Source organism: Bombina bombina, chromosome 4 (assembly GCF_027579735.1).
Source record: "Bombina bombina isolate aBomBom1 chromosome 4, aBomBom1.pri, whole genome shotgun sequence".
Lineage (NCBI taxonomy): Eukaryota > Metazoa > Chordata > Amphibia > Anura > Bombinatoridae > Bombina > Bombina bombina.
Window position 1 is genome coordinate 625,235,829 of NC_069502.1, and position 12,169 is coordinate 625,247,997.

Consider the following 12,169-nt stretch of genomic DNA (forward strand, 5'->3'; position numbering starts at 1 on the left):
CAAACAGCATTCCACCTTTTGTTCAGGCCTTTTAACTTTGTATTTTATTCTTCAACAGTGGATATTCGTTTCCTTGAAAGTTACCTATGTATGATCAGGCATCACTAAAAAAAATGTTTGCCGTTCAAAATTTAAAAGAAAAACAAAATGTCCTCTCTTACTAATATCTAAATATATTAATCAACCTGAGCTTTTTTTTTACCCAATTTAGGGCTACAAGTAGTCTGCTATTTAGCGCTTTCGCTTGAGCGTAAATTTTGCTAGAAGTAAGCTTTTGCCTGCATTGGGTTGTGCACATATTACAATTTAAAAGTAAAAAGTTAGTGCACGAGCAAAACAAGGCGTGCACTAACCAATTATCGTGACTGCGTCAATGTATTCTCACCATAGAGAGCACAGAAGAAAAAATGTAACACCTGTCGCTTGCGCGATAACCTGATAGGAGTTTCACATACAAAACAATGTAATTTTTATTATATACCTGTATATCTATTCATATAGATATATAGGTATAATTATCTATCTTTAATTAACATTATCACATGCATATATAAATATATATATACAGTATATATCATAATAAAAATTAAAACATTTTCTATATGAAGAAAATTTTTAAATAATCCATAAAATACACACACACACATATATATATATATATTTATATATATATATTGCAATCTGTATAATAATTTCTAATACATTTTATTAATATTCTTTATTATTTTATATGTAATATTTCAATAACATGCATTGAGGTTAGCAATTCTTCATGTGCACTAACCAGACTCCGCGTTAGACCTAAATCACGGTGTCGGGTTAGCGCACATAAAGAATTACTAATCTTACATTGCGTTGTTGAAATATAAAATATTTAAAATGTTTTTTTAATAATAATAATGATTACAAAATATTATAGATACTGTATGTATGTGTGCATATATATATATATATATATATATATATATATATATATATATATATATACACATATATATATACACACAAACACACACACACACACACACACACACATATATATATATATATATATATATATATATATATATATATATATATATATATATATACACACACATATATACACAGTATACAACAGAAGTGAGTACACTGGTCAATATCACTTAAATATCAAATTATTCAAAATTGTATCACCTCTCAATAATTGTTTTATTTCTAAGTTGACAAGTAGAGTATTTCCTATTATAAACAATAAAAAAAAATTCTTAAAAAAGATTATATTGAAAATACAGGCCCCAAAGTAGAAACTTAATGCAACAAAAGTGAATACACCTGTGGCCACTGACACACAATTAGATCACTGAAACAAAAAATTGAGTACACCTATGATTTCCAATTAGCCTAATTGCATGAGCATAGTTACCAGAACAGTCCATTTTTTTGACCAATGGGCTGTGTCTATCTGTAAGTCTGCATCATGCTCTAAATGGAAAAGAATTGTCAGAGGAATTTAAAAATCTGATTGTTAGACTTCAAAAAGATGGAAAAGGATACAGGAAGATTGGTGACCAACTAAAAATCAGTGAAAACACAGTTGCAGCAGTAATCAGGAGGTATAGATCGATACACGGTGCCAAAAATCAGAGCCGTAGTGGCTGTCCTCCACGGACAGTGCGCTACTTGCACAATCTAGCTCTGAAAAGCAGGCAAGTGCTTCAGATTTGCATCAGGGCAAGTGCTTCAGATTTGGCTCAGGGATTATTGATAGAAAATGGAGTTTCTGTGAAAGCTCAGACAGTGCTAAGGACATTGCATAATGTCTACTTCTATGGACAGCATCCAAGGAAAAAACCCTTGCTTGCTCTTCGGCACAAAACTGAAAGATTAAACTTTGCTAAACAACATGAAAAGCCTGATGAATACTGGGAGCACATTACTTGGTAAGATGGCCAAGACTAATATACAATTTTTCGGCTCAGATGGGGTGCAGCATGTTTGGTGTGAACCTGATCAGGATTACAGTGAATGCATAGTCCCAACAGTGAATCATGGAGGTGGGAGTGTGACGATATGGGGCTGCATGAATGCAAAAGGTGTTGGGGAGATGATGTTTATAGATGGCACCATGAATGTCTGCAATATACCAAAATACTGGCTGACAAGATGACTCCCAGTCTCTAGAAGTTTGGCAGAGGACGAATATTCCAGCATGATAACGATCCAAAGCACACTGCCAAAATCACAAAGGAGTTTCTAAAGGAGAAACAAGTGAAAACTATGACGTGGCCAAGTATGTCACCTGACTTAAATCCAGTAGCGCACCGTTGGGGTAATTTAAAGATAATGATAGAGCAACAAAACCCATTCAGCAAAGAGCAGCTGAAAAAAAACATCTCTCCAGAAATTTGTACGACACTGGTTTCCTCCATGCCAAGGAGGATTGAGTCTGTCATCAAAAATAAAAGTGGACATGCAAAGTTTTTAAAAAAATAAAAGATTTGAATCTCAGTAATGAAAGGTGCACTGACTTTTGTTGCATTGATTTCCTGCTTTGGGGCCGGTATTTTTAATACTGTATAGTAAATCTAAACTGTTAGTTTTTAATTTTACAAAAGAGCAAAAACCCTACTGTAAAACTTAGACATAATGCAGTTATTGTTAAGTTAAACAATTTTGAATCATTTGACATTTAAGTGATATTGCACTGGGATGTACTCACTTCTGTTGTATACTGTGTGTGTGTGTGTGTGTATATATATATATATATATATATATATATATTATATTATATTATATATTCTGGGGATTATTTAGTATTTTTTAAATATATATAATTTTTAATAAATATTATTCATCTTTTTATATTTTATATTTATTATTTCACTAGCTATAAGAAAATTAAATTAAGATTAGTAATTATTCATGTTTGCTAACCCTATGATATTCTTAATGTAAAATAGATATTATTATTATTATTATTATTATTATTATTATTATTATTATTATTATTATTATTATTATCGGTTATCCTTATTTATCTATATGAATAGAAATACAGGTATAGGTACTGTATATATAGATATATATATAGAAATATGTATTTACAATAAAATTACATTATCCTGCAAGTGAAGAACATTGGAATGTTAAATATGTACAATAAATATACAGTAAAACACATACTTACATCTGTACACACACACACATATATATATATATATATATATATATATATATATATATATATACAAAACACGGAAGAGGACTGCACTCTCATACCGGACCGGGTACACATCCTATGACCCTATAACATGCTCAGCCCTGGGTGCTCGCGGGCACTCACAGGAAGTTGTGCTGTTCCTGGGGTCACAGGCAGTTAACCCCAGACAGGTCTGGGACTGGGTGCAAGAACCATAGGGAACTTACACACAGAGAAAGTCCAGCACTCACTTACAAGCTCTCAGCTAAGATTTAAAAGCAAAAATGGAAAGGTTAGTTACCGCATTTGGCCAAATGGGAGAAGCCCAGGTACCACATCAAGGTCCTTTCCAATACCTGGGACCCTAAAACAGCCACCGGACCGGGTACACATCCCATGACACTGTAACAACACATAGAGAAAGTCCAGCAATCACTTACAAGCTCTCAGCTGTGTACCCAGTCCGGTATGAGAGTCGAGTCCTCTTCCGTGTTTTGTATATGTCTAGGGTGATTACATAAGGCTGTGCACCCTTCCCTTGTTCCCAGTTTGTTTGGATTTGAGAGCTTGCATTGTGTGGCTGTTTTAGGGTCCCAGGTATTGGAAAGGACCTTGATGTGGTACCTGGGCTTGTCCCATTTGGCCAAATGCGGTAATTAACCTTTCCATTTTTGCTTTTAAATCTTAGCTGAAAGCTTGTGAGTGATGGACTTTCTATTTGTGTTGTATTAATTTGTTTTGTAATTTCCCTATGGTTCTTGCACCCAGACCTGTCTGGGGTTAACTGCCTGTGACTCTGGGGACAGCACAGCTTCCTCTGAGTGCCCGTGAGCACCCAGGGCTGAGCATGTTACAGGGTCATGGGATGTGTACCCGGTCCAGTATGAGAGTGCAGTCCTCTTCCGTGTTTTGTATATGTCTAGGGTGATTACATAAGCCTGTGCACCCTTCCCTTGTTCCCAGTTTGTTTGGATTTGAGAGCTTGCATTGTGTGGCTGTTTTAGGGTCTCAGGTATTGGAAAGGACCTTGATGTGGTACCTGGGCTTGTCCCATTTGGCCAAATGCGGTAACTAACCTTTCCATTTTTGCTTTTAAATCTTAGCTGAGAGCTTGTGAGTGCTGGACTTTCTCTGTGTGTTGCATATATATATATATATATATATATATATATATATATATATATATATATATATATATATATATATATATACACAGCAAATTGTGGCAGGTGCACTCTCACAAACAGTTCAATTCCAATGCCAGGGTGCTAGAGTAGGGTTCAATCTATGGAAAACAGGAAACAGCACTCACTGGTCTTGACAAATACTGGATTTATTCAGTGACGTTTCGGGGAATACACCCCTTCATCAGACCAGTGAGTGCTGTTTCCTGTTTTCCATATATATATATATATATATATATATATATATATATATATATATATATATATATATATATATATATATATATACATGCATGCACATATTTAGACATGTATATGTATATACAATATATTATTTTGCAGTCAAGCACCTTGTCATATACCATATATCTTTTCACCCTTATAACTGTTTTATATGAATATATTTTTTTATCAGATAGTGTTTATATGAGTTTTTCAATGTATTTATGTTGTGTTTAGTACAATTTTTTTAATGCACTACTCTTTATACGCTAACCCAACGAGTGTAAAGTCCGATTGCGTTTACTTTGAACACGCAAAAACTAGATATCGTTTACGCGCAACAGTTAGTGCACCTCTTGTAATCTAGCCCTTATTTGCTTTTTAATGTATTTTTTCCTAGAGAGACATTCATCTTAGTAAACATAGCCCACTAATTTATTTCACATAACAAAATAAGGGGATTAATGCAAGAGTATTAATGATTTATGTCATTGCAATTTCATACTTCAATGATAATGGACTGTGCTGGGACTACAGGCCCATAGACACAAATTAATTAGAAGTGATTTTTTTACTCATAAGTGGCTGATGATGTTCTGCTCTTTTCACTACTGAAAAACTTAACATATATTTGCTTAAAAATGCTGTATACATACCACAATATATACTGTGATTGGCTGCAATATGTGTTTATCAAATGATTATCATTTGGCCAGCCAGCCAGCCAAAGTGAGAGAAGATGGCTACATGCAGTTGCCTAATTTGCTTATTTGGAAATCAAACCTTGATCCATTAAATATTAGTAATTATATGAATACTATACTTAGATTCTCCGCTACACATTAGTAAAGCAGCAGTCATATAATATTTAACCCTGGTAAAGCAGCTTAATCATATCTTTGCATGGCTACAGGTAGTGTGTAGAAATATAGCACTGTTTAATTATTTAAGTCCTTATATTTCTATGATTTCAGCTCCACAAGAATCTGGCTCATCGGAGATGCTCAGCACCTTCTATTGTATTCCCCAAAGCACTAAGCAAACCATGGTCCACAGGCAGGTATGTCAAACATACATGTCACTATTCACCATATTTACTGAATGATTTCTTTGAGAGCTTTATATGAATGTACAGGGCATGAAACATAATGCACAGTCTGCTCAAGAAACACAAGGGAAACGCTTTAATAAAACTGATGTGGGAGAAATCACTGAAGTGCTTTTCTCCATCTTCCAAATAAGAACTTCTGAGCATTATTATCATACAGGCTCTTGATGGAATGTAATGCACATTTTAGAAAGGATTTTCCTAGTTATCAGGTATCTGAAATAAATACAACTAAGGGGGAAGAAAATTTTGGTTAGCAAAATTTCAAGTATATATAATAAATGATATGGTGCTTAATTTGCAGAATGTCAGCATATTCCATGGAGTTATACTATGCAGTACATGCCTGATATGTAAAAGTAAAAATATATTGGGGAGCATTTCATGTAACTTAACTTTCTAGAAAAAATGTGGTGTTGAAAATCTATTAAGACCATTTTTGCTTGGTGAATCTAGATTATTTGGCTTTGGAGGCGAGGGCAGTTTTGTGCATGCTCCACCTTTTAACAAAGACATTGAAATATTAAAATATTGAATTGAATGTTTATCTGTGAATATATCTCATAATAGGAAATCTTAACATTAGAATCTTTATTTTTGGTTTCAATGAACTGTTGGGATATTATATAAAAATTAAGCATATATTGACACAAAATAATAAGGAAAAGTTTAATTTCATACGTCAAGATTATAACAATTTGCAAGCAAACACACAAGCCTTCATTTATGAGATGTGATTAGTATACAGTTGGTTATTATGCCAACACTAAGGCAAGTTGAAAAATATGATTTTGAATAGCAAATACTGACATCTAAATATACTCTTGAGGTAGGATGTGTCCTCATTAGAGATTACAATGTAGCAGGTAACTGTGGCCCTGATATTCAAAGATTATCTAGCTTGGAGAGCAATTGCAGTTCAGACTTCACAAAGGCTGAAATCACTGAATTTTCAAAAGAAAAAGGGCAGAACTCTCCAGCACGGTGAGATCTCTCTCATTTATGTATGTGAAGGAGAGAAAAGCCCTGCATGATATGAGAGTTTTGTTAGACTTACACTTTGTGCATTTTATAATACTATACATTTCAGATTGGATCCTTTCAGTATTACTGCATTTAAGCTTTGCACTTTCTCATTTGTAATTTAATACATTTCAATTTTGATCTAGCACTGTTTTTACAAATTCTGATTATGCTTTGAAAGTGTCTGTGTTACTTTAATAATTTAGGATCATACTTTGTATAAAAATGCAATGCACTTTGCATTTTTTCCATTGTAAACTGACAGTTTCAGAAACTGGGAGGGACAAAGCATTTTCCCAGTGTATGTCTGAAACTCTCTCACAAGTCTTGTGAAATTTTCTAAGCATTTTAAACAAACTGGTTTTACTGATTTGTCTTGCTAGCTGCATGCAGGGGAAGTTTGCTCAAAAATCACAATTCACTTATTTTAACTAACAGAAAAATAATATATACTAAAATATAGACAATAGCAATTGAAATTGTAGTGAAAACATTTCAGTTTAATTTGGAATTGATGCAAACCGAGCCTTTATATCAGCCCCAGGGGTTCTCCAGTTACCTTCTCTCCCCCATGTAAAATTTTGTATGCCAGAGAGCTTCATTACTTTCTATGGAAGGCATCTCTCATGTATCTGGGATTTCCAGGTTCCTGCGCTTTTCTTAGAAAATGTAGTGGGTTCTGAAGTCAGCACTATATTTTCCCTCCAAACTACAGAATGTTTGATTATCTGGCCCAGAGAAAATAATGATGCTCCCTGGGAAACTGAAGCTGACTGTTTTTAAGTTTGAATTTAAATAAAAGACACGCAAAGTGCAATCTAATTTATAAAAGATACCCATATATACATGAGCCTAATTTGTTAAAGTTACACAAACTATGAAGGCATATTATTATTATTAGTTATTTGTAGAGCGCCAACAGATTCTGCAGCACTAATAATCAGAATTTGAAAAATCACAATAATCTTATATAAACTGCTGTATACAAAATAAAATACAAAATAGAAAGTGCAAAGTTTAAATGTAATAAAATTTAATCTGAAGTGTAAATTTATATAAAATAGAAAGTGTAAATGCAGCAGAAAAGCCATGTCATGCAATGCTTTATTGCACTTGCATCATTTCAGATGATCTCATCTGAGCGGAGAGATTTTAAATATTAGGGCCTGTGTGTGAAAGAGATAAAATTGAATGTTGATAGTGTTTTTGTGATAAATCTGTTGGAAAACATTACTATTTATCTAGGTATTGTTATTAAGTAAGTTATTATGAGCCATTCTGGAGAAGTCCTGTAGACAGGAATGTGAGGAGGTAACATGAGAGGAGAGAAGATGGTCATGATCAGAGTGAAGTAGGTAGGAGGGAGAGTATTTGGAGATGAGGTCTAACATATAGGGGAGAGTGGTTTTATTGAGGACCTTGAATGTTAGGGTCAGGATTTTGTGACTATAGGAAGCCAGTGTAGGGATATGTAGAGAGGTGCAGCAGATGAGAGATATGTAAGGAAGATCAGCCTAGCAGAGACATTCATTATGGATTGTAAAGGAAATAGATGGCAGTTAGAAGACCAGAGAGGATGGAGTTGCAATAGTCAAGGTGGGAATTCATAAGAGAGTGGATTAAGATCTTAACTGTGTCATGTTTAAGGAAGTGGCACATTTTGGTGACTTTTTAAGGTGGAAAATTACAGGAATTAGACAAAGACTGGATGTGAGTAGTGAATGAAAGATCTAAGTTAAAGGGACATGATACCCAAATGTTGAAGCATTTAACGTGATGTAGGATAGTTGCACAAAGCTGACTAAAAAAAAATATTCCCTAAATATCTCTATGTAAAAAAGGAAGATATTTACCTCAAAATTTCCTAAGTATTCACACCACACTGTAAAAATACTTTAGTCAGCCAGTCAGAATGTTAGTCCCAGGACTTGCAAGGAAGTGTGCATCTGGCATGTGCAAGGACAGTCATGTTTTTCCTACTCAGTTTCTAGGAAGTTTACTATGAAATATCACAAGATTTCAGTGAAATCTCATGAGATAACAGCAAAGCAATGCATGACCTCAGCACTGCTGATGCTGATTGGCTATTTTTTTTTATTTATCTTTTCAATTTGCAGCTGGACAACAGAGGAAGTATAACTGTTCACTGAGCACTTACTCTGGTTAGCTGAAGAAATTTGGAGGTTAAATATCTTCCCTTTTTACACAGAGATGTTCGGCTTTATAGAGTTATGCTGCATCACTTTCAAGTGATATAGCATATGAGTATTATCTTCCTTTAAGAGTGACCCCAAGACATTTGGTATGCGGGGTTGGAGTAAATTATGTTTTTATTGAAATTCATAAAAGTTGAGGGGTAGAGATTTTGGAAGAAGGGTTTGAATAATAGGAGCTCAGTTTTGGAGAGATGTAACTTAAGGTAGTGAGAGGACATCCAGGATGAAATATTCAAAACACAGTTAGTGAAACAAGTTAGCAATAAAGGGGATAGTTCTGGTGCAGTAAAGTAGATCTGGGTGTCATCAGTATACATAGGATACTTAAACCCATGGGAATTTGTTAAGGAACCTAAAGATGAAGTATAGATTGATAAAAGAAGGGGACCAAGGACAGAGCCTTGTGGTACCCCAACAGAAAGTGGTTAATGGGCAGAAAAGGTTACACTAAAAGGTACAGTTAGACAGGTAGGAGGAGATCCATGAAAGTGATGTGTCGGAAATGCTGAAGGATAGACAGAGAGAAGTGGAATAGATTTTGCTGTAAGTAGGTCATTAGTAATCATTGCAGTCTATGTGGAGTTTTGGGAACAAAATCGAGATTGCAGTGGATCAAGGAGAGAATTTAATGTTACAAAATGTGATAAACATACAGGGAGTGCAGAATTATTAGGCAAGTTGTATTTTTGAGGATTAATTTTATTATTGAACAACAACCATGTTCTCAATGAACCCAAAAAACTAATTAATATCAAAGCTGAATAGTTTTAGAAGTAGTTTTTAGTTTGTTTTTAGTTATAGCTATTTTAGGGGATATCTGTGTGTGCAGGTGACTATTACTGTGCATAATTATTAGGCAACTTAACAAAAAACAAATATATACCCATTTCAATTATTTATTTTTACCAGTGAAACCAATGTAACATCTCAACATTCCCAAATATACATTTCTGACATTCAAAAACAAAACGAAAACAAATCAGTGACCAATATAGCCACCTTTCTTTGCAAGGACACTCAAAAGCCTGCCATCCATGGATTCTGTCAGTGTTTTGATCTGTTCACCATCAACATTGCGTGCAGCAGCAACCACAGCCTCCCAGACACTGTTCAGAGAGGTGTACTGTTTTCCCTCCTTGTAAATCTCACATTTGATGATGGACCACAGGTTCTCAATGGGGTTCAGATCAGGTGAACAAGGAGGCCATGTCATTAGATTTTCTTCTTTTATACCCTTTCTTGCCAGCCACGCTGTGGAGTACTTGGACGCGTGTGATGGAGCATTGTCCTGCATGAAAATCATGTTTTTCTTGAAGGATGCAGACTTCTTCCTGTACCACTGCTTGAAGAAGGTGTCTTCCAGAAACTGGCAGTAGGACTGGGAGTTGAGCTTGACTCCATCCTCAACCCGAAAAGGCCCCACAAGCTCATCTTTGATGATACCAGCCCAAACCAGTACTCCACCTCCACCTTGCTGGCGTCTGAGTCGGACTGGAGCTCTCTGCCCTTTACCAATCCAGCCACGGGCCCATCCATCTGGCCCATCAAGACTCACTCTCATTTCATCAGTCCATAAAACCTTAGAAAAATCAGTCTTGAGATATTTCTTGGCCCAGTCTTGACGTTTCAGCTTGTGTGTCTTGTTCAGTGGTGGTCGTCTTTCAGCCTTTCTTACCTTGGCCATGTCTCTGAGTATTGCACACCTTGTGCTTTTGGGCACTCCAGTGATGTTGCAGCTCTGAAATATGGCCAAACTGGTGGCAAGTGGCATCTTGGCAGCTGCACGCTTGACTTTTCTCAGTTCATGGGCAGTTATTTTGCGCCTTGGTTTTTCCACACGCTTCTTGCGACCCTGTTGACTATTTTGAATGAAACGCTTGATTGTTCGATGATCACGCTTCAGAAGCTTTGCAATTTTAAGAGTGCTGCATCCCTCTGCAAGATATCTCACTATTTTTGACTTTTCTGAGCCTGTCAAGTCCTTCTTTTGACCCATTTTGCCAAAGGAAAGGAAGTTGCCTAATAATTATGCACACCTGATATAGGGTGTTGATGTCATTAGACCACACCCCTTCTCATTACAGAGATGCACATCACCTAATATGCTTAATTGGTAGTAGGCTTTCGAGCCTATACAGCTTGGAGTAAGACAACATGCATAAAGAGGATGATGTGGTCAAAATACTCATTTGCCTAATAATTCTGCACTCCCGGTATTTACCAGTGCTGAGGGAGACATTGCAAATATGAGGATTGAATTAAAAGTAGAAGAGAGGGAGGTCGGTAGTTGCGAGGGGAGGAAATCGAGGGGACAGGTAATGAGGTGAAAGGATAATATAAGTGCAGAAACTTCTTCCTCAGCAACAAAGGCAAAAGAGCTGCATTTTGTGCCATATGAACCTGGTAAAATATCCCAAATTCTACAGAGGAAATTATCCCAATATTACATTAGGTCCACTGCAATGAAAAGTGTAAGCCATTTTTATTATATGTTACTGGTGACAGAGTACAACATTTCAAGAGAGCCACCTGAAATATTGTCAGGACAACAATGAAACAATAGAATACCACTTCCCCTTGTACTTAGTTCCTATGTATATTTAACAAAGCATTTCATACTGATATTTCAGGACATTCTGTTAATACTATGGGAGCAAATCAATCCTCTATCCCCAAGTTAACATTATTTTATAAATAAATAAGATGGTTTTGTGAGCATTCAGGAAAATGTAGTAATTTATATTTAGAAGTGCAAAATATTTGTTGTTTGAGTATTCATGTAAGTTAGAATTAGTGCAAAACAATTTGCAGCTGTATGTTTTACAAATCTGATTCATAATAATTATATTGTAATAATTAATGACTAGCAGCACTAAGTATTGTCTTAAGAATCAGTGATGTGTGTAATCAATGAAAATTAGACTTCGGGTTAAAACATTTTGAGGAAAGCATCAGTGGTTTATTTAGTAATTGTGCTGCCCTAGGCACTATAAAACCTGCCCCCCAAACTTTCCACTTACAAAACGTTAAGCACATAGTTCTCACAACAGGAGGCCAGGGACACATGGAAGGATCATTCTTTCTCACTAGACATTTAGGCATCAATTAATAATAAAATTAATACATAAAGAGCTAGATTACGAGTGGAGCGCTATCGTTAGCGCTAGGAGCGTAAACGTGATCGTGAGGTTGTGGTATTCTTTACACTCAAATCCATATTACAAGTGGAGTGCTA

At 35.3% G+C, this 12,169-nt stretch overlaps 1 protein-coding gene across 1 annotated transcript in view; it reads left to right on the forward strand.

The window, feature by feature from the left end:
* TAGAP (T cell activation RhoGTPase activating protein) overlaps positions 1–12,169 on the forward strand; it is a 337,479-nt gene that overhangs the window by 92,234 nt on the left and 233,076 nt on the right. Inside the window, exon 2 of the mRNA XM_053710651.1 lies at positions 5,562–5,647. Coding sequence (XP_053566626.1) covers positions 5,562–5,647 — 86 coding nt within the window. The remainder of the gene's footprint in view (positions 1–5,561; positions 5,648–12,169) is intronic.